Source organism: Malaclemys terrapin, chromosome 5 (assembly GCF_027887155.1).
Source record: "Malaclemys terrapin pileata isolate rMalTer1 chromosome 5, rMalTer1.hap1, whole genome shotgun sequence".
Taxonomy (NCBI): Eukaryota; Metazoa; Chordata; order Testudines; family Emydidae; genus Malaclemys; species Malaclemys terrapin.
The window spans coordinates 117,121,655-117,145,649 of NC_071509.1; the positions used below are offsets into that span (position 1 = coordinate 117,121,655).

Consider the following 23,995-nt stretch of genomic DNA (forward strand, 5'->3'; position numbering starts at 1 on the left):
GCAGTAATTACACAAGGATATTGACATTAAAATAGTCGCTTACATTAATCTATAGTTGTTCACCTAAGGTTTACTAATAGTAATGTGACCTACCAGTGATCATAAGGCAGGTCTGTATCACAATTTGTAATAATGTATTTCTGTTCTGATAACTCCCTTGAAAAGCAAGAGATAGCAGATAAAGATAATATTTTGGGGCAACATCTTGCATTTATCCACATACAGAACTCTTATTGGGTGAAATGGGAATTCTTCACACATACTGAAGACAAATTGTGGGCCCCAGTGTTATATGCAGTATGCTTGTAGCATTACCCAATTCCATTCCTTCCAGTCATTCTACCAACAGAGTTGACTCTCAGGGTTAAATGTTCAGAATGTAGCGCCTAATTTTTCCTCACACCGTTTTGGATGTGTAAATTCCATTTACATGTGAGATTCTTTTATTTGTGCACAAATAATAGTGCTGGCAGAATTCCACAGACAAATTTGTGAAGACAAAACCAAAGGCCAACTTTGAAAATTTACCCCTATATATCCTTATATATACTCATATATACACACACCAGTGTGATATTGTAACCATTTCACTTTATCTGTGTTCTCTTTCAGGTTGACGTGACCTCAGAAAAAAGTAAGATTAAAAAAATTATAACAACTGTTTGTATGAAAGCTGGTTAAGAATAAGAAAAGCATGAAAGAGACCGCAAGCTCTAATTGACATTACTAATAATTATAATAGTTTAAAAATGTAATAGTAAGCAATATAATAGGAATGCAGCTATTCAATTAAATACATTTTTAACTTACAAATTTAGAAGTAATACCATATTAAGACAATTCATCTAAGCATTCACTTTCCTTCGACATCCCTAGAAATCCTGCTATTGCTGTTATGCTTGTATAAATACCCATCCCTCCATTTTTATGTTTTTGTATGTTCATTGGCATAGTATTGTCACCTCATTTTTATCAGTGAAATGACAGTATCACTTTTTAATAAAAGCATCACTAAACTCCCTAATATACATTATTAAGTTGATTACAAGAAACACAGGCATGTGTAAAAGTGATACTGTCCAAAGTAATCAGGCTGTGTAATCCCCATTACTGTGGTGAAATATGATTGGATATATGGCTTTGCTTAAATACCCCCATTATGTAGTGGAGCCTGACAGTTATTAGTTGGAGTGATAGGGATTAATGGTAGACTAATGAGAATGGACTGGCTTAGTCCTAACCTATACCAAACAAGTGCTCTGCTAAATGTCTCCCTTTAATGAAGATGCAAACCCAGACAAATTTATCTGCTCAATTTGAACAATCCTGTGATGAGAGCTGAGAGCTTTCATATGCAGCAATTTTTCTGACTAACTGCATTTTGCGGGGGAAATGACTTTTGACTTGTTTCAGGGTTGCAGCCACCTTTAAAAGTGAATACAATTTAATACAGAGGAAAAAGTTCATTTCTGCCTATCGTCTTTGGAAGTTTTGCTATTCATCCATGTGGCACTATACACCAAATTAGAACTAGTTATTTTTAGCACCAAATTCCTGAGACATGAATCTTTCCCATTTCCCCCCTTTTTTTAATTTATTTATTTAGCACATGGTGTCCATTGTGCAAACTCCTTTCTAGTGTGTGGATTTTACAGGATTTAATGGTGATTATTTGCACAATGCCAAACTGATCTTTTCTCTTTTGGGGTTCATAGGCGAGGCCCTGACCCTGCCAGAAGATCAGACTCCTGTGCCCATATGGGGTTCAATGCAGACACAGTGCATTGCAAATTTTGTTTTTATTTACTGGATTAAAAGGTTACTAGAAAGAAATGAAGCATTTGGAAATCCCAATTTAAAGGATTTCAAAAACAAAAAACAAGAAAAAACCCATCCCTGATGTACCAACCCTCTTCTTTTGTTGCCGAAACCGAGTGATTTTCATTAGAACACACAGGCCTTTCAAAGAGCCTGGATGCGTAAAATCCCAGTAAAATTCCATACCAGTCAGAAGCAGCTAACTAGACCTCCAAACCTGTATCAGGACCCATTAACCTGGATCCCTGGGCCTATGTGGAAATCCGTGGGAATTATGGCTGCTCCACATAGATAAAGGGGTCCACACTACCTATTCACATTGGATAGTTGGGGGCTTAATGCCAATATTTCCCATGAACTGACAATTTGTCAAATATTATGAGGCGTGCAAGATGTTGAATTTGTCTCAAATGTCTCCAAGCAGTTCTGGAGATTTCACAAGCTTGCCTTTATTTTTCATCAAACCTTAGTTACTCTGTTAGCCTTCTCGTTTACCATAATGGGCATTTGGTAGTAGTATAAAACAACACAGAGCTGACCTGTTAATCTGTGAAACATAAACGTCCAGTTTTACTGTGCCTACTTCCCCAGTGGAGGAATGCTCGGAATTCAGGAAATACAAAAAAAGTATTCCAACAGAGTGAATATTTTTTTAAATAAATGCAGATATTTGATTGCACAGTATCTTTCAGATAGGTTTACTCCATCTTTAATTAATACCTTACGATACAGTATATTGTAATTTTTTTAAAAGCAAGAACAATTCATTACATTTCAAATAAATAACAGTGGTGCTCTGGACATAACTGACATTAATCCTGTACTATTTTATTCAATCAGATGCAGATTTCTTAATAATCCTTGTTCGAATTTGGCCCTGTCACAAAATATTCTCCACAAGCAACTATGCCATATCCTGAGCTGCCTACAATCCTATACTTCATATATTGGTTGTGGAGAATAGCCAGTACTTCACCACAGTATGTTATGTTTATTTTCATGTATTATTTTAATTTATAACCATTCTCCACCTATTGCTTTTAAGTAAGGCTACATACCCAACACCTTTGCTTTGCATGGAAATAACTTGGCTTGCATAAACTGTATGTGTGTCCAGTGTGAATGTCTGTCTGATTTTTGGTTGCCATACATTACATTTTTTGAACCTTTAAATTCACATTTAAGTTGATTCACGGTTATTTTTATTTTCCCTTCTTTTTTTCCCTTCTTTTTTTATGCTCTATCTATACGTTATTTGTCAATGAGGATGTTCCAAAGAAAGGACCATACCTCTTGAAGCAGAAGAATGTTTGTTTCATTGTTTAGGTTTGAGATCCCCTTAGATGAAATGCCGGTTTGCAGCGGATTCAGATCTCTATATATTTGATCAGACTTTAGATTACTGCAGAATTAAATACACATAAATACAGATTTTTTATTTTGATCATTAAGAAAAACAAATGTATACTTCTACCCAAATGTTATTCTGACAGTTTGCTACCACTGGCTTTCACTTAGAGGAAATCGACTTTCAACCAATTTTAATGGGTTTTTTTGTTTGTTTGCTTGCCCTTTTTTTTTTCTTTTTTCTTGTTTTTTTAATTTGAACATTGATCTATAACATCCAAACAATCTTGAGATGTCTATCTGTGTAATTTCACTGTGTTCCCGCATTGTTTTTTATTTTTAATTTTTGTTATTGTTGTAATTTTTATGTTGTCCTGATAATTTCGTTTGTTAAGCTTTGGTGGTGTTGTATGTGTGGATGTGCAATAGTGGGAAAATTAAGCAAGTTATTTCCTGCCCATTTTCCTTTTCAGTTTTTTTTTTCCTGTTAGCTTTGCTTTGCTCTTGTATCCTCAGATCTTGTGGATCCACCATGCCCAGCCCATTTTGTTGACCTTCCTACCAATGCAACCAAAGACTGTCATTTTCAGTCCTGATTACATTTTTCAATCTCTATTTTTGATTTCCATTTTACTTTCAATGTTTTTCATTCACATCAAAGATGATGACGAGACAGAATCTACAGAAACATCTATCCTGAAAAGCCACCTGGTTAATGAAGTCCCAGTATTAGCCAGTCCAGACTTGCTATCTGAAGTTTCTGAGATGAAACAAGATTTGATCAAAATGACTGCCATCTTGACAACTGACCCTTCTGATCAGTCAGGTTCCATTAAGGTGAAAGATCTTGGGAAAGCCACTGAAGAAGAGCCAGGAGAGCCTTTTGAAATTGTGGAAAGTGTGAAAGAGGACTTAGAGAAAGTAAATGAAATTCTCAGACATGGAACCTACACAAGAGACGACCATATACTGCCAAGGTCCCATTCTGGAGGAGAGTTAGTGGAAGAGGAATGGGTTATTGTCAGTGATGAAGAAATTGAAGAGGCCAGACAAAATGCTCCTTTAGAAGCCATTGAACCTGCCTGCATAGAACTTAGGATAGGAAAAGGAACAACAGAGATAAGAAAGACAGACATGGCAGGAATGGTAGACTATCTTACCGAGGATTTAAAAACCTATGTATCTCTTCATAAGGTGGAGCCACAAATATTCCAAGAAGATTTAGTAGGAGAGAGATTTGAAGCTGTTGTTATAAGCAGGGGTTCTGAAAAAGGAGGGCAGGGCTCTCCAACAGCTGAAACTCAAGGTACACAGGAACAACGCAAACCAGCCCTGGAAATTAAAAAACCAATTAGGAGGAAACTAAAAGATAAACAAAGGCAAAAGGAAGGAGAGGGAGAGACACAAGAACCATCAGGACTAACAAAGTTCAGTTCTGAGGAGTCATTAGATGATGAGCCAGGTTTAACACCTGCAGCTGTTCCTAATGTTAGCGCAGTATCCCCTGTAATAGAAGAAACGCCCATTGGCTCCATAAAAGACAAAGTAAAAGCTCTTCAGAAGCGAGTGGAAGATGAACAGAAAGTACGTTCAAAACTGCCTGTCAGAATCCAACCAAAAGAAATCACTACTGAGAGGGCTGTTACAAGGCCAGTGCAAGCTAAAAAAATAGTGCACAAAGCACAGCCACCTGTTTCACCCTCAGCTAAAACAGAAAGACTTGAAGAGACTATGTCAGTCCGGGAGCTGATGAAAGCCTTCCAGTCAGGGCAAGATCCATCCAAGAATAAATCTGGACTCTTTGAGCACAAAGCTATCAAACAAAAGCAACAGCTCTCTGACAAAGAACCAACTCAGAGAGAAGCAGTTTATTTAGAACGCGAAACAGAACAGGTACCAACACCTAGGAGAACAAACAAAAAAGATAGCCTGCCAGCCAAACAAACCAAAGTCCTTAAGATAGATAAAGATTCCCCATCAAAAAAAGGACCAAAAGTTTCTTTTGATTACGCTAAAGAGGAACCTGTAGATAGAGGCCAGGTAAAAGAACAGAGCTCTAAAAGAACTGAACCTTTCTCTCCAGTATTTGATGAAGAAATTTCCAAGGAGGCAGCAATTGTGAAGGAAAGTACAGTTGATGATGACCAAGGAGACACTGACTTCCAGATCAGCCCGGATAGAAAAACCTCAACTGACTTTTCTGATGTCATTAAAGAAGAGCTTGAGAATAATGACAAGTACCAGCAGTTCCGACACCTTTCAATCACTGAGGAGGGAGAGCTTCACTTAGAGCAAGTACTGACCAGTCCTTTCAGTGTTACCTTCCCATCAGAGTATGTGAAAGATGGCTTCCTACCTGCTCTCTCCTTGCAAAGTGGTGCTTTTGATGGTAGCTCAGAAAGCCTTAAACATGAAGGTGTAGCAGATTCTCCTGGTAGCCTACTTGATGGAACCCCTCAGATCAGCTCTGAGGAAAGTTATAAGCATGAGGGTCTGGCAGAGACTCCAGAAACAAGCCCTGAAAGTCTGTCTTTCTCACCAAAGAAAACTGAGGAAATTGGAGAAACAAAAGAATCCACTACAGTGCATAGAGCAGCAGAGACATGTTCGCCAAAGGAACTCTCTCCAATGAAAGGTGAAAGAGGTATTGCTGCAGAACAGCTAACTGCAGATACTGAAGCTATCAAATCTCATTCTGATCATTTATCAGAACAGGTACCTTCAGGCCCTGAGAAAGGGGCAGGCAAACTTACAGATAGTAGCTCAGCTTCGAGTATGAAAGATGTTAGCAGTGCAAAAGAATCCAAAAGCATTGAACACACACATGTAACTAAATCTTCTGAAATGAAAGACAGCTGTTTAGAGAAAGATATGACTGGTGAACATCATGTTGTTATTAGAAGTCCCCAAGGATTGGAACTTTCCCTTCCTAGTCATCACAGTGAAAGCTTTAGTCCAGTGGCAGATGAATCCCTGGCTATAAGTCATAAAGACTCATTGGAAGCAAGCCCAGTGCTGGAAGATAACTCATCACACAAAACACCCGATTCCCTGGAGCCTAGCCCTATGAAAGAGTCGCCATGCCGTGATTCGCTTGAAAGTAGCCCTGTAGAACAAAAAGCAAAGGCTGGCATTCTTACGGGACAGGTTCCCCTTCAGTCTTTCCCTACCAGAGCAGAAATGTTCCCAGAGTTGGCATCTGTGCGTTCCAGAATTCTCCGCGACCCTGATGGAAGTGCTGAAGATGACAGTTTAGAACAAACATCCCTCATGGAGAGTTCTGGGAAAAGTCCTCTTTCACCTGACACTCCTAGCTCTGAAGAAATTAGCTATGAAATTACACCCAAAACTGCAGACTCGCAGGCACTGTCAAATATATCTAAGTCAGCCACAATCCCTGAAGTCAGTGAAGAACCAGAGGATGATTCAGAAAGTGAACCAAAGAAGAGGCTCACTCCGGAAGAGGAGATGTTTAAAATGGTGACCAAAATCAAAATGTTTGATGAATTGGAACAAGAAGCAAAACAGAAAAGAGAGTACATAAAGGATAAAAAGCAAGAGGAATATTCTTCAATTCCTGATTCGGGTGTTACATGTGAAAATGAAGTATCAGAGCCAACAGCCATTGAAGAAAAACATATACCTACAGTAGTGATGTCTTCTGCGGACACTAGAAAAAGTTCTTCTTCTTCTGAAAGTGAGCCAGAATTGACTCAGCTGAAAAAAGAAGCTGACTCAGGCCTCTTAATGGAACCTGTAATTCGAGTGCAACCTCCTTCACCACATCTATCTGGTGTAGACTCCAGTTCCAGCCCTGAAGAAGCAGGATTTCAACCTATTGACCCCAAACAACATGTTTTCAGGATGGAGTATAAATCAGAATCAGATAAGCCAACAAAGGGAGACAAAGAGGAACCATCTGAGTTTGGTGATAGCTGTAAAGCTTCTACTACTGAAGAATCAAACATTTTTCACTCTGATGCTGGTATCATAGCAGAAACTGATGAATCAAAGTGTTGTTATAGTACAGATGAAAGTGAAACAATTAGCCCTAATGGCCCAGTGACCAGACTTGATGGTGCTTTCTATCATGCAGTTGGTGACGATGCTCAAAAAGAAGTTGGGGTTCATCAGCTGTCCCCAGCACTACAGCAACACCATGCTTCTCAGGAACAGACTGATGCCGCTGGAAAGTTAACACATGAAGACCTCAGTGCTTCAGGGGATGTGTCTGGGAAAGGATATGGTCCCTTTGGACATGATACTTCTCATAGTCCTGCATCACAAGACGATGCATTGGCTGAAGATGTTTCCCCTGCATGCTCTACTTTGGGAAGTGGTTTGACAAAATCGGGCAAAGATTTTGAGACATGCCAAAGTGTTTCTTACAGTGAGGAGCCTTCCACAGAATATTCATCGCTTACCACTAAAAAGGATGAATTTGAAGGCTATGCAGCAGATACTGATGAAAGTGGTGCTCCACGTATAACAAGCCCATATGAAAATGTCCCTTCTGAACATTTTTTCACTATCTGTGAAAGTAGGATAGAAACTGATACAAGGCAGATGACAAGTCCATCATCCAGAGATGCTCATTCTGTTGAAGTAGAAACAACCATTGAGGAAACATTAGTGGCAGGTTCCCTTAGCAGACCTGCTCCTTCAGGTGAAGATCAAACTTCAGAAGAGGTGTATATGGAAATAGAGTCAAAACAGAAAATATCAACTTCAGTGCCTTCAACAGCAGACCCCATAGCATTAGATCAAACTGCCCTTCAGTATATAAAAGATGAAGCTGAAAAACTGATCAGCCAAGTGGTCATCACTAAAACAGATGTGGATTCTGACAGGTGGAGTGAAATACGTGAAGACGATGAAGCTTTTGAGGCTCGGGTGAAAGAGGAGGAGCAAAAGATTTTTGGTTTAATGGTGGACAGGCGGTCACAGGGTACAACGCCTGATACCACACCAGCCAGGACACCCACAGAAGAAGGGACACCAACTAGTGAACAAAACCCTTTTCTCTTCCAGGAAGGAAAGTTGTTTGAAATGACTCGAAGTGGAGCCATTGACATGACCAAAAGAAACTATGCAGATGAAAGTTTTCACTTTTTCCAAGTGGGGCAGCAGTCTCAAGAAGAAGTTTCTTTATCTGAAGAAATGAAAGAGGCCGCAGAGATGGAATCTCCTAAACTAGAGAGATCACCAGATCCATTTACACCTTCAGAATCAGATGAAATTGATATACAGGAAAAAGATGCACTTACAATAGCATCACCAGTATCTGAGCCTCCTGATAAATCAGAGGAAATGACTAGCACAGGTGTCAGTGTGGGCACTACAAAAGCTGAACTTAAATCTAGAATTCCCATTAAAATGGGTATTTCAGTTTCTTCAAAATCACCAAAGAAAGAGACTGCTGCCTCTGAAGCTTCTGAAGTAGATCCCTTCTCCAAAGTGGAAACTGATGATGAATTTGACAGCAGTCAGGTGCCTTGCCCTATCTCTCCAGAGCAGTCTGTGATAGATGTACAGTTAGATTTTTCTACAGTCACTAGGTCTGTGTATTCTGAACAGGATGATGAGTCCCCAGACTCTTCACCAGAGGAACAGAGATCCGTGATTGAAATCCCTACTGCTGTCCTGGAGAGCAGTGTGCCTTCTTCTGAAAGCAAATCCAAAATTCCTGTCAGAACAACTCCTGCTGCACCACAGTCATTGCAACAATCAGAATATGAGATCCTGCCCTCAGATGGCTTTCTGGACAGCTTGCAAGACGAAATAAAAGATGACCAAACAAAACCAAAGTCTAAAATTCCTGTTAAAGCAGCTTTCCAAAGAGCCGAGCAACAGTGTGCATACACAGAAACATCTGTCCAGAAGCCAGAGTCACCCAAAGCTCTTGATACGACATGCAAACTACCTATGAAACAAGATAATCGAAGCAAATCTGAATCTGATGCAAGTATTCCCATGAATCCAAAGACTAGGCATTCAATAAAAGCTAGGAGTTATGCTGAGGTGGAAGCAGAGACTAGAGAGAGGGTGGATGAGATGAAGGTTGAGCTAGAATCAGATGATGTGACAACAGCAAGATCAAAGATATTTTCATCAAGACTGCCAGTTAAAAGCAGAAGCACCACAGCTTCCCACAGTACTGTTAGTCCCACAAAAGAACATAAGGACTACTTTTTTGACCTTTACAAAAACTCCATAGAGTTCTTTGAAGAGATTAGTGATGAAGCTTCCAAGTTAGTGGATAGACTTACCCAGTCAGAAAGAGAACAAGAATTAATTTCAGATGATGAAAGTAGTAGTGCCCTAGAAGTTTCTGTTATTGAAAATATGCCATCCACTGAGACCCAGCATTCAATTCCTGAAGACATCTTTGACACCAGGCCCATTTGGGACGAGTCCGTTGAGACTCAGATTGAGCGTATTCCTGATGAAAATGTCCATGACCGTGCTGAAGGTATTTGCCAGCCACTGGGATTCCTAGTGCCACGCATGTCATGAATTTTATAATTCTTTTGTGTGTGTGTGTGTGTGTGTGCGCGCGCGCGCGTGAGTGTGTGTGATTTGTGCATCATTTTCTTTGAGCTTTCTGTGATTGTTAACGCGTTTGTGTAAGCTGTGTTTGTTATTGTATTGTGTCTATATTTTCTTGTCTGGGAAACAGTCTCAAGATTGCACACTGCGAATGCTTATGGAAAGTGTTAACACAATAAGCAGAAAATCCTTTGGTAAAAATGTGATATTATTTTGCCTTTAACTCAAGTGATTCTTCAGGCCATGTGAGTTTTGACTTTTGGTTTTCCTTGATCCTAGATTGACCTTTTATTTTTACTAGTGATAAAATATTTTGGCGAATAAATATGCACTCTTGTTGAAACTGGGATAGGTGTATTTTTTTTTCTTTTGCAGTTTGAGGCCTCAGTACTGTTTCACATTTTAAAAATCATTAAACTTTGTTTTTTGACCCCCAATTTCTCAAGAATGCTCCACATTTCACCAGTAACTTAATATAGTGCATAGTGATTGGTGGTGGTTTTTCCCCCAATAAATGTTAATTTTTATATTATATCATTGAGTAGCCTCAAGGAAAAGCCAATAACTAAAACTTATAAACACAATCTGTATTCCTGTAACTAAGCATTGAGAGAGTAATTTCATGAAATCTATGGGAAAACCAAAACTTCAACTCTGCTGGTCTAAAATTGGATGTGGGGATGGGTCCTTGTACTTTTATCACTGAAATATATAAACACTGACAAGTGGAATCTTGTCTTTCCCAGGCTTTCTTTGTAAATATCCTGGGTTATTCTTTGAATTCAATTGTAATAATCTTTAATGAAATAATCAAATAAAATATATTGCTAAATACCAAATACAAATTGTAATTTGAAATTCCTTGTGAATGAATAACATTTTCTTTAAAATAATAATATATCAAAATGAACAAATTGCAGTACATTTTTTACTTCTCTTTGGCATTGACTAAAGAGAGCATGGAAAAACACAGTTTTTGTCTGAGTAACAGTTTGCCCTCTCCTCTTTGATCTAGATATAAGGGGGCTTATTGTTAAATAGAAGCCTAAGAATAACTTTTTGGGCCAAAATGGGTACAGTAGACATTTATATCCTATTTTGGCATCTACATGAGTAGTCTGATTTTCAAAAATGCTGACCAGCCAAAAGCTCCAATTTGAAAATCCCTTTTTGGCACCTAAATAGGGCTGTAAAAGCCTAATGTTAGGTATCCATTTTTAAACACTTAGCCACAGTTTATGGAGCTCCAGAGCAGTTAGAAGAAGAATGCTTTCCTTTCTTGAGATACATCAGTTTCGTAGCTTCTCCTTGACTTGTTGGTAGACAACTTGTGGCTGTTCTGTTTGACCTTATTTAGATCAACAGGATGATCAAGGAAGAACAGAGGAAAGACTGGCACACATTGCTGATCATCTTGGATTCAGCTGGACAGGTAAACTGCATGTAATCTCTTCAGATGAAGTACGTTTATTCAGAGTTGGGCTTTTCTTCCATTTCTATGCTTCTGCCAAATGTCTTCTTTATTAATGAAAGATAATTCTCCAATAGCTTATAGAAACTAGGGTCTTTTCAGGATATTGATGAAATTACGACCTTGCCGTAAAGAAAAGGAAGAGTATGGGCCAGATTCTAGACTCTATGGCCAGCATAAGAATGGCACAGAACCAACATACATAAAACAATATCACTCCTCCTCGCAGCCCCCCAGGACTCTGGTTAGAGGCCATATCAGGGCACGTGGGTGTGTGGCCTTATGCAGCCTGTGCACTGGCAATTCTGGGCTGCAGAGCAGCAACAGGCAGCTGACTAAGTCTTCCATAAATGAGAGCAGCCTTTTTTTTTCCAGAACTGATGGCAGAGTTTGGGGAGATGAAAGGGGCCATATTTGCAACGGTGATTTTATCTGCAGAAACCCACACCAGGGTGAGACAGATACATCATTGGTGGAGAGGCCAAATTGGAACTGAGTGAAATCAGTAATTCTACTGCTGGAAATCAGCTGACAACAAGAGGAATTTAAAGCGAATGAGCTGTGCATAGTTCTCTGTCCTGCATTTGGGTGCAACAAAAACTTTAAACTCAGCTTCACTTGAGATCTACATTTGCAGTGAACTCTGCACCTTTTCTCACTCAGTCCACTGTACCCAGACCATCCTCCCTGGCCCTATGCCATGCAACCCCACTCTCCTCTTGTCATACCTCTAGTAGTTTCCCCATGAATTTAGAGAACAGAATCCTCAATCACTTCCTAGTGGTAGGCAAATTTACCATGCTCCTTGATGGAGGAATTCCAAAGAAGTCCCATTTTGCTGTAACCCTCTAGGGCAGTATGAAAAGGGAATTACATACTGGAGAAAATTTTAAAATCCATCATATGAACAAAATGAAGTTAATCTGTACTGGGTTTTTCATAATTATCCTCACCGTATTTGCAAAACATCAGTGATGTTTTTGTTTCAACAAATATCCCTATCCCTCTACTTTGAACCTGCAGGTAAGTAGATGACTTGTGCCTCCACATATTGAGGGGCACAGTCTAAAGGGGATGACACGTGACCGCTCCACGTATCTTCTCTGCCCAGTGACCACTCCCTGCCCCATGTTACTTGCCCCAATGCCCATAGATCTCTAGTCTTGATACCTTTTCAAGGTCCTGTGTCCTCTTGCTCTTCTATTATGAGGCTCTGTCCTCCTCTCTCTGAGCCTCCCCCCTGCACGTTCGGCTGCTCTCCCTGGCATCTGGGTGGGGAGCGGGATGGAGTCACTTCTGCTTGAGAGAGCCTGGCTGGGAGGCAGCAGTGGCCCACTCCCTGTCAGGCTGCCAGGGAGAGCAGCTGAACATGCCAGGGGGTGCCGTAGGGAGAGAAGGACAGAGTCCCCCTCCCTCTCCCTCCCCGTCCTGGCAGGCCAATCTGGGGTGGGGCAGTTGACCCTCCATGCCCCCCCTACACATCGTTGGAGCTACTGCTGTGGCTCTCCCCTTCCTCCTCCTCACTGTTCATGGCTAGAGTTTCTGTCTCAGGCTCCTCCGAGATATCCACGGTGGTCTCTGGGGTGCTGGTGGGGCCTCTGCCGAGTACAGCATGTAGCTCATTGCAAAAGCAGGAGGCCTGTGACTCTGCACCAAATCTATTGTTGGCCTCCCTGGTCTTGTGACTATGCTGACGCATTTCCTAGGTGTGTGCTCACCAAGCTGGACAATCAGAAAAAGGCGTTTCAAAAACACATGGGGGAGGTTAAAGGGCCGGTGGCTTCCAGTCTCTAGGACCTCTCTACAGTTGTGACCAGAGCAGTCACTGTCACAGAGACTGGGGCATTGTGGGACAGCTAGGGTCAACAGAAGGCATGCAATGTCTACACTCACACTGCATTGACTTCAATGGATTGATCATGGCTCAGTGCCATCTAGGGAGGTGGTTTTACTGCATTGTCATAATAGGGATCTTACATTGGCCAGAAACAAATCTGAGTGTAGGTGCATGCAACTTTATAGTGTAGATCAGACCCAGTGTTCTGCACATTCCTTGCCTCCTGCTGCACAGAGAGGAAAAGGGTCACTTCGTATCCCAGCATGGTATTATAAGGGCAGCTCACCATCTTGTCTTTAATTTGGTCTTTTTTCATCACAAACTTTGTTTTAGCCATACACAGCAGTGACAAACCTGAATTCTGAGTGGTTAGAATATTCTAATGATGGCAGCAGAGCAGAATGCCTGCCTGAAACCTAGAGGTATACACATACATATGGCAAAGGTTCTTCTTCCCTATTTTACTTTGGTGGTACAAGGAAATTGTTTTTAGAAAAAGTCCTGCATGACTCACAGATCTAAGTCTAATTTGTAGCTAGAGTGCATGTGCCAAATTTGTTTTTCCATATAGTCTGGCTGGTTACATTTTTTGTTTCAAAATTCCAAAAGGGCATGAATTTACAAAATGGATTTACTAAGGGCTAGATTACTCAATCTGGGGCCTTTGGTACATCACTTCATGGGACCCCCTATGGCCCTGCCATTCAGAGTGGCTGTGGCAGAGGGTCCCCCCTTCTCTCCCAGAGAGACAGGAGCAGTGACATGGGCCCCAATTTTCCTGCCAGGAACGGCAGCAGGGGTTCCCCAGTATTTACCCCAGCTGCTGAGTTATATCAGCTTGGATGAATTGGCCCAAACCCAGGGGCGGCTCTATGTATTTTGCCACGCCAAGCATGGCAGTCAGGCGGCTTTCGGCAGCACACCTGCGGGAGGTCCAGCTGGTAACGCGGATTCAGTGGCATATCTGTGGGAGGTCCGCCAGTCTCACGGCTTCGGCGTACCCGCTGCCGAATTGCCGTGAGACCAGGGACCTCCCGCAGGCATGCCACCGAAGGCTCCCTGACTGCCGTCCCCACAGCGACCGGCAGACCACTCCCCGTGGCTTGTCGCCCCAGGCACACGCTTGGTGCACTGGTGCCTGGAGCTGCCCCTGCCCAAACCCATGCCCTCTTCTGCTACACACACTCTTATGTTGAAGAGGTATCGGCAGGAGCCTCCCACTAAATCCGGGTGTAGTTCCCTCTCTCAGAATTATAATTTGAGGCTATCTGCCAACACAAGCAGACCTGGCTACACTGATTACTCTCAGTTCACATGTTCAAACTTTTCTTCCAAACCATAAATCCTAGAAATGTTGTTTTTTTTTAAATCGGAATGCTAAGTTTCTGGCCATCACATGTCCATAGAGGCCTCTAGCATTTATGCCTTAATCCAACCCGGACTCAGTGCCTGCAAAATGTGTCATCATTTAAAATTAACCAGCCCTTCAACTAGATTCAAAAAGCTTCAGATACTAAATTGAAATTGGGAATGATGGATTCTGGAGGATTTGGTGATCTCTAAATAAAAATGTCTCACCCTGATGTCTGTAGGTATGGCATATAAAATGGAGAGAAGGTTGGTGTCAGGGAAAGTAATCTCTGTGGCTGCAGCTGCCAGCCCAAAAAGCTAACAACAAATGTGAAAGGCTTTACAAAAAATGGCTTCTTGTTCACAGAATTAGCAAGAGAACTGGATTTCACAGAAGAGCAAATTCACCAGATCCGAATTGAAAATCCAAATTCACTGCAAGACCAGAGCCATGCACTTCTGAAATACTGGCTTGAAAGGGATGGGAAACATGCTACAGGTGAATTTTCAGTTATTGCACGAACTGTACTTTCCCAGACTAGCAGGGACTGTGCTCACCCACAGTCACACAAAGGGAATATAGATAAAGCTTAGAAGAGTACGAAGGCAACTGACCAAAGAATGTACTTTCTTTTAAGCAATAGCATCTGCATAATGAGGAATAGAACAAGATTTTGTGTTAAAGTTAGTAATTTATCGCAGCCCATTTGGAAGGTAAAAGCATAAAATCTCACAGAAGGCAGAAATGAGTTATCCCACTTTGCAAATCTAGGCCTAGGTATTTACAAAGGTATTTATGCACCTGCCTTTGATTTCAGTGGGAGTTAGGCCCCTAACATTACCCACGCAAGCAGAAAAATTTGCATTAGCTGAGGAAGCTTTCTAACTGATGATGTTAGAATAATTCATGCATGCAACCTTTCCAACATATCAGGTTTTCTATAATAACATTAATACAATTTTTTCATCCTGTCCCTTGGTTCTTTTCACATATGAGGTATCTGCATTGTATGTATGATAATGCTGTTTGAATATCTTACGTATTTCTGTGATTTGGGGCATTGGTGGCCCAGGAGTGTAGGCAAGACAGACCTCTCAGCTCAACTAAATGGTGTCTTTCTAACATCACAGATAAAAGTCTTACCCAGTGTCTAACAAAAATCAACCGAATGGATATTGTTCATCTAATGGAGACCAGCCACATGGACTCTGTGCAGGGCCATGGCGCTCGCACCTATGCAGAAATTGAACAAACGATAGGACTGGATCATAGTGAAGGTAGATACTTCCTGATGTTAACCCTTCACCTTTTCCAGCAAGTTACACACTGACAAAGTGATCTCATCTGCGCACCAGATTCCGTTCTCAAATGGGTAGTTAGGAGACTCACCTAACTTTTCCATTGTATTTGTGTAGTAGTAGCATCTAACTTTAAAATCAGGACAATTTAATAATGAAGAATGTAGATGAAATAATACATTTAATCAAACACCTACCATAACCAGTTCTTATAATGGAAGTAAATGAACCTTTGCAGAAATTATTGTACACTCTGGGGCAATCTGCTCACAGTTATACAGTACGGGTGATTCCATGGAAATCAATGAGGTTGTGCCCATTTAAATGAGAGAAAAGTTTATCCCACATTTAAAAATACTTTATGTAGAATATTAAAACAATATTTGTTCCATAGCTTGGAAGGCCTCTGAATACAAGTGTCCATGGTACAAACTACATTTGGTGATGTGATTTTGTTGGATTTCATAAAGAGTGGCAGTCGTTAGATGGAAAGACATTTAAGAAACACCAAGATGTTACACAAAAATGGTATTCTCTCACCATTCTTTGGATAAAATATGAATATAAGGTCCTTATTTAAAGATCCTATTCCACTTTTCATTACAGTAAGAATGTTAACTACAATGTCTTGATCAAATTCCAATTCAGGTAATTACATTCTTCTCACCTAAATTCCTCCTGCAGTTTTAGTTGGCTAGAATATTCTTCAGTCTTCAAAACATTGTTACTGAGCACTTTAGGACTTTGTGAGTGAAGCAATAATCTACATATCCCTGGTGTACTTCAAAGGGCTATTGTGGGTCTGAATTAATATTTCTGAAGTGCTTTCAGCTCGTTCAATGGCTGTTATTTTAGATAGGGAGCTCATTTGTTTTGCAGGTTACTGTAAAGCAAGCTGCATGGCAATCCTATTGATAAGTCCAACATTTCACCAACTACTTTAATCAGTTTCTTCATTTTCCACCCAAACTGTGCACTTATAAACCATCCACAGCCCATGATACATTGAGGTTTTGAGCAAATGTGTTTCTTCTGCCTATTGAATCTCTGACTTAGAGTGGCAAGATCATCACACTTCCCAGGGAGCATTCTAATTGTGTTTTTTCTTAACTCATTCCTAGGATTTTCTGCATTGCAGGAGGAACTGTACAGTCCAAGACACAAGAAGGAAGAGGAGCATTATAAAGAGAGTGAGCCATTTGATCACCCTCCCATTGTCTCCGAGGAAGACACTTCTGTCAGTTACTCTTCCTTTCAGGAGGGCACTCCCAGGACTGAGACAGACATATCAGTTTCAGAGCTCCTGCGACAAGCACACAAAGAGCGAGTGCAAGCTGAGTTCTCCGGGAAACCACAGGATCTGCCAGAAGATTCATCAGCTGCACAACAGGAGTACTTGTAAGCATCAAAAGATGGCTGGTCAAATCCATAACCGATCTCATGATGAACAGAAATGTACTTTTATTTATTTTGTATATCTTTAAGGATATGCTTCAGGGCTTAAATTAATCTCTCATTATTTGAGATCAGGATGAAATCTATGTGGGGTTCTTTATACAGGAGAGGAAACTCAACAGGGTCAGGAAAGAAAACTCAGTCATGGATTGGCTCATTATTAGTCATAAGGAATAATTTTGTCTCAGTAATTACAAAAGAAAAGAAGATGTAGGCATGAATGCGTGGAATTATTTTGGAGGGCTGTTTTATTGATTGGGGTGCCAGCAATTTTTAAATGACAACTTTGCAACAGTTGAGTTATATTTTAGATGTTAAAACTGATAGTAATAATTCCCTTAATGGAAAGGATCAATGGCAGAGGGGTGGCATTGGTTATTTGCACATTGTATCTTTTACTTTCAGACAGGAATTTTAATTCAGAACACTAACCGCTCTTCCACCATAATCTTTATTTGCTAAACTCAGAACTATATGAATAACAAGAACTGTATGTGAAAGGTAAACTTCAAATAGTCAAGGAGAAAGGAACATTGCTTTAAAGAGAAAAGGTGTTTCAGGACTGCTTAAAGTAACAATACACTTTAAAATTATAGGCCCAGAGGGAGCGCACAGCACAGCTTGGGGGGTTGGTAGTGTGTAAAGGTAGCTTTGACCCACCTTTACATTCATGTGATTTTGAGGAGGACCAAAAAAAAGGACTTTGATTTGCTTAGAGATAGTAGACTGGTAACATTTGCAGAAGACAACATGCTCAAGTACAAATACTTAGAGTATACAAAATGTCAACAAGATCTTACATTTTCTGTACATACTGAGTATGAAGTTATTTTGGTGCTGTTTAAGATGATTTTAAATATTGTGTTTGGTGACAGTTGTTATATTTTGGAGAGGGTAGTATTGAGATTGAATAGATGTAGCAATGGCCAGGGAGAAATGATTCCAGCCTTTGATGTACAGCATGAATTTGGAAAAAAGATTGGCCAGACTTGACCTAAATAGGGTATGAAAAAAATAAGAGAGCCGGGGGGAGAGGAATCATATAATGCTACAAATGGTTTTGAAAGGAAAAAAAAATTACTTTGAATTAACCGAAATAATCTTTCATTTATATTGAGACAATATTTTGTTAAAGTACAGCCATTTGGAACCATATAGTGTAACCTTTCCCAATACTCATAAATGTTTACTCATACAAATAGTCCCATTAACTTCACTCGGACTGGTCATATAAGTAATTACTCACTATTCTGAGTAGGGAGCTTACAATCTTGGACTTAATTTGTAATTTTTCATAATCTTATTTTTCCAAATCCAGAAAGGATTATGTTTTAAGGAGAAAAGTCATAAATTAAACCTGTCTATGGGTGTTGGCTCCCGAACATCTTAGAAGCAAAGAGTTGGATTCTGCTTTCACCTTTTCTCCCCTGTGTAACTCCACTGACACTAATGGAGTTGCTCTTGATTCATATGGATGCAAATGAGGAGAGTCAACCCCAAAGTAACATTCCAGAAAATGAAGTGCCTGATCCTGCTCTCCCAGCAGTGTAAATCAGGAGTGAGTCCCATAGATGTGTGTGGAGTAAAATTGGGGGGAATGGGAGGAGACTCAGACTTGAACTGTTTCCATAATGTTTCATGATAAATACTGTATTCACTAGATAAGCAGAACTAAACCTCTGAAGTCACCATTATTCCCAAGCATATGACAGCACAATTTACGTATATGTAGGTTTCAGTTTTATTGTTAACTCTTTTTAGTTCTTTTGTTTTAAATGTTTTATACGAGCAATTAAACAACAGCAGTGTTCACTTATGAAAATAACTTTGCAAAGAAATTAGCTCATGGAGTATGTAACCTCATTTAAGCAGAGCCTCATATTTATGGGGCTCATCATAGAATGCTTTGTAGTTAGCTCCTTGAATCTGTAATCCACAGTGTCACAACTCCAGGAACAGAAGAATCCATAGCTCCAAAGGCTGAAAAATCAGCAGGCTTTGCAAAGGAAAAATCTAAAGGCTTCACCACAGCATCTGAAGAGCATGAGAGGCCATATCTTCAGACGCCATTGTCCAGTGAGCGAGGTGACTCTCCCATTGCACAAGAACACGAGGACCTCCAGCTCTCCCAAGAAGAACTTTCCCCCAGGAGAACTAGTCTGATTATAGTGGAATCAACTGATGAACAGCCAGCAAAGTTTGAAAGACATTATGATGATGAATCTTTTGAAAAGGTAAATACCAACCTCCCCCCCATCATAAAATATTTGTTCAGGGAGAGCAAATTTCCTTTGTCTGGAGTCTTTGGGTTATTTTATCTTTGTTTTATTTTGTCTTAAGCAGATGCTGGCAAAATCAGCTCTCATGGGTATCTTTAAGCATGATGTGACAAATTTAGCACTGACGTAAGCATCAACAACTTGCATTGATGACAATGGGAGCTGTGCCCTCTTACATCAGGATTGAATATGATCTTTAGAATGAGACGCATTGTCTGAGTGCAGGCCTGTGAGATAGGCACTCTTGTGTTCTAACTCCAGCTCTGCGGTGACTCCCTCTGTAGCCTTGGGAAAGTCACTACATTGTTTTGACTCAGTTTCCCCATGAGTAAATGGTCCTTTCACATGGTCGTTACAAGGATTAAGTATTAATCTGTATGGAGGTTTTGAAGCACTATGATCTGATTCTGCAGCACTTATTCTTATTTCGCACTATGCAAGTGGTGCCGCTGAAGTCAATAGGACTGTTCATGTGAGTGAGAACTACTCTATCTCAGTAAGGGTTGCAGAAATAGGCTCTGCATTCGGGGGGAGCTGAAAAAGAGAAGACAGTCATGAAAGCCAAAGGAAAGAGTGACTGACAAGCAGTAAAGGGGTGAAAGGGCCATAGTGGCTCTGAAATTTGACCAAGAAAAGGTTGTTAGGTGATTGAGAGTGGAGACAAGGCCATGGAGGGAAGATGAGAGTAGGTTTAGGATGAGTTGGATTGAATCTCAGGGCAGTGATGGTAGGTGGTGTGTTCAATGAGGTTAGAGGTATGGGGGAGAAGTGAAGGTTGGTGGGAGTCTGAGAGGAGGGTGGCTCATTGGTGGTTTTTTGTTCATTTGTTAAGACAAGGAAGCACCTCCCCCCCCTCCCCCCGGCATGTATTGTCAGGAGCATGAGGAAGAATTAGAGTGAGACAGGTTGAGGGACAGTTGAGGTAGGAGGAGAGCTGTCAGTAGGGATTGGAGGCACTGAGACAAGAGGGTTAGAGGTGAGAAAGCCATCAAAGTCAGAGGAGAAAAAGAAAAGAATGATAATGGGGCAGCAGACAGATCTCATCAGTAAAGTTAAAGAAGGGAAATACAGTTCTGGATTTGTTGTCTTAAGCTGATGATGTATTTTACATTTTCACATCCAGCTAGGGCTGGGAAGTCTCAGAGTCAAGATAACATTAAGTAGGGTAGCAGTGAGAGGGCTTAGCATAAGGGAAAGTGGGCCCCGCCTCTCACCTGCCACTATACTGAGAAAAGGAGGAATAGCTTTCCTGGCTCTCCTCAAAGACAGTCTTGCACTGGAAAAAAATTAGTGAGTGTTCATAAGATCAGATTTACCAAACCTTTTCTGAACATCCTAAAAAAGTACGAGTCATCGACGATCCAAAGATTTGGTGCTATGCTTATTTGGCTTGGAGTAGTACATCCAGCACTACTAAATGCATTACCAATGTGTCAAAAGACAACCCAAAAGCAAGTTAGAACACACTTGGATGGGTGTATAGCTAACTTGCAGTGCAGAATTAATTAGTTCCAGACCATTTTGGTGCACCTTGGCCTGAATGCCATTTTTGCAGTTTGAAAAAACCGAACACACAGGGCCAGATCAGCTGGTATAAATTTGCTTGATGCCAGTTATATCAATGGAGCTACCCCAGCATCTGGCTCACTGAGCCAAATTCTGCCCTCATTTTCAGCTCTCGCAACTATGTTAACTTCTTGGGTGTTGAGTGGAGGTATACGTGACGGCACAGTCTTGCCTACTGCACCTCTTCCCCCATTGAAGACTATGGAGGAGAAAAAAGAATGCTGTGCCAGTTAGGTTACACAATGAGGAAGTAACATATGGGTGCCACAAGTAAAAGGAATGATGAACAATGTGTATAAATGGCCTGGGGCTTTTTCCAAGTGAGGATGTCTTTGGAATTAATAGCCCCACACATTTCTGTGGGAATTTTTAGTGAGCGTTAGGTTCTGGTGTCATATGTTGTATATCATGTATCAGTTTGACTATCTCGTTGTTCCCGGGTTTATTGCGGATGTCCCTAGGTAGAGGGCTGAGCTTAGCATTTCAGTTCCAGTCCATATCGAATTTTAACTGATCCATTTGTCATAAGAGACGTTTCTGACTTCATGAAAAGGCCTTTGTTCTCTTTATGCTTGGTTTATTCAAGATCAAATAAGGATTTTTTAATAAATGGATGTCTTTACCTATAAATCTTTAAAATATTCTAACGTACTGTACTTGCTAAACACTAAAGGAAACTAAAATCTGCTTTCCATCATTCCTATTGTTCTTTAATCTTTTCTTTTTTACCATCATATTAATTGTTTCCATATGCACTGATATATTTGATGATTTGTAAGACTATAGGAGACTGCAACAATTTCCCAGTAAATCTTCTAGTACACGCTACGCTTCTATTCTCTCTGCATTTAGAGGTGTTCATTTCCCTTTTGCATCCTCTCTTATGCAAGAGAGAAAAACCTTAAGACAGGCCACTAACTGTTGTTTTTTGACATTCCCAAATCTAGGTGGCAGTGCTAGGAATTAAACAGTTTGTTGTTTTCCCCCTAGCTAAATGTGTTAGTCCCGGTATATGTATGCAGTGCTATGCTGTGCAGCTGTCAGAGGATAGGAAACTCATTCTTATAATATTGGTTTTGTAATGCGTCATACAAAAAAGATCTGAATTCAGCTCTTAAAAAAAAAAATTAAATTAATGGAGATATCCCATCTCCTAGACCTGGAAGGGACCTTGAAAGGTCATCGAGTCCAGCCCCCTGCCTTCACTAGCAGGACCAAGTACTGATTTTGCCCCAGATCCCTAAGTGGCCCCCTCAAGGATTGAACTCATAACCCTGGGTTTAGCAGGCCAATGCTCAAACCACTGAGCTATCCCTCCCTCCCCACTGATACGAATGGTACCTTATGTCCTAGATTTAGCAGTTTTATACAGCAACACTGCTGCTGGCCAGGTTATCGCAACCTCCAGTAAAAGCATCTTTTAGAATAGGTTAAATATGTTCACCTAAGATTTGTCATCCACTCTAACCAAACAATGAATTTTATTAAGATAAAAGAGAGACAACGAAAGGAAAGTGGTGAAATGCTGTTCATAGTCCACATATATGTTTCTCAAAGAGGAAATATAGTAGTCAAAAACCTTGAATCAAAACTTTCAGAATAGATTATAACTCTGGTGGAAACGTCATAAATACAACATCAGTATGATAAATAGAGCAATGCTTCATGCTTCTACTAGGAGCTAGCGGAGGAATTAGGTGAGCTAGAGACCAGCTCAGATGAAGAAGAGATGGTAACTACCAGGGTCATTCGCCGCCGGGTGATTATTCAGGTACTGAGTGTTGAACTACTGCACGTGCCACTGGCAATTATGTCCTGGTTACATCTGTAGGAAACCCTCAGAAGGTCTGCTGCTAAGGCAACCACTTATGAAGTTGCCAAGCTCCTGAATAATGCATGGCAATTAAATAACTTCGATAATATTATTCTAATACGTTTTAGGGCGGAAGAGAATTACAGTGGGACTGTCAGCTATAGCATATATTGTGGAGATGCCTCAGTAAGGGAACAAGGACTTTGTTTTGCTTTTTTTTCAGTCCCACACATGGCCAGGTGAACTAATATTTATTTGCCTGTTGGATGTGGTATAACTTTCCTATGCATGCCTTTTACTATTCATTTGCTGAATGTTTTATGGAGTTTAACAACTCAGCATTGATGCATCTTGACTGCCTTTTCAATTTAACCAACTAATAATTTTATGGTGTTTATTTAAAGCATCCACTTATATTAAGGCATTGCTTAATGCAGTTTTGTTCTCTTGTCGTGCAGGCTGATGATATGCCAGAAATACCACCAGAAACGGTAACAGAGGAGCAGTACACAGATGAACATGGCCATGTGGTGGTGAAGAAGGTATTGTCAGTCATACGCTCTGGTGCATTCTTACTGTCCTTAGGTAAAATGTTCAAAACTGCCTAAGGTACTTAGGAGCTGAAGTTCTATTTTCAAAAGTAACTTCAGCTGTGCAGGAACTGGAATTTCTGTTTTGCAGAAAGTTTGTTGTCATTCCAAAAGCACAGCGATATTTATTTGTTGTATCTTTATTTTATGCTTGCGGTTGAGGTTTTGTTTGTTTTTGTAATTTCACTGACATTTTACTACAATCTTCATTTTCCAAAGGAAAAATGTTCTGTTGGAAAATGTTCAACCAGCTCTATGGAGGAGCATACTGCCAATTCAGTTTCCATGAGACTTAGGCTCTAAGTAGCTAAGACTTTTGAAAATGGGACTTAGGCTCTTATATCACTTTAGGTGCTTTTGAAAATTTTTACTTGTTTTAGTGGAGAAAGCACCATCGTGTGGTTATTTTTGTACAGAACTTTCCATCACCTAGGTGTCATTAATTACCATGGGCCAGATATTGATACCTTTTATTCACAATGAGTAGCACCAATGGGAGCGTGATATTATTCAGTGTCAATAAGGGTGTCAGAATCTGTCCCCATGAGAACTGGGCAATCAAAATGCTTGGGGTGACAGATTTGGGTTTTGCATCTGCTTAACCATTTTTCAGCATGTAGA

The 23,995-nt window shown here is 40.4% G+C and overlaps 1 protein-coding gene across 50 annotated transcripts in view; it reads left to right on the forward strand.

The window, feature by feature from the left end:
- ANK2 (ankyrin 2) overlaps positions 1–23,995 on the forward strand; it is a 583,802-nt gene that overhangs the window by 551,650 nt on the left and 8,157 nt on the right. For 25 of the 50 annotated variants that reach the window (XM_054029227.1, XM_054029226.1, XM_054029236.1 and 22 more), the window contains 9 exons: positions 613–634; positions 3,827–9,637; positions 11,072–11,146; positions 14,740–14,871; positions 15,504–15,650; positions 16,793–17,069; positions 19,066–19,360; positions 22,650–22,742; positions 23,243–23,326. In XM_054029227.1, the coding sequence (XP_053885202.1) occupies positions 613–634; positions 3,827–9,637; positions 11,072–11,146; positions 14,740–14,871; positions 15,504–15,650; positions 16,793–17,069; positions 19,066–19,360; positions 22,650–22,742; positions 23,243–23,326 (6,936 nt within the window). The remainder of the gene's footprint in view (positions 1–612; positions 635–3,826; positions 9,638–11,071; positions 11,147–14,739; positions 14,872–15,503; positions 15,651–16,792; positions 17,070–19,065; positions 19,361–22,649; positions 22,743–23,242; positions 23,327–23,995) is intronic. The other 25 variants (XM_054029271.1, XM_054029256.1, XM_054029263.1 and 22 more) reach the window with 3 other exon arrangements.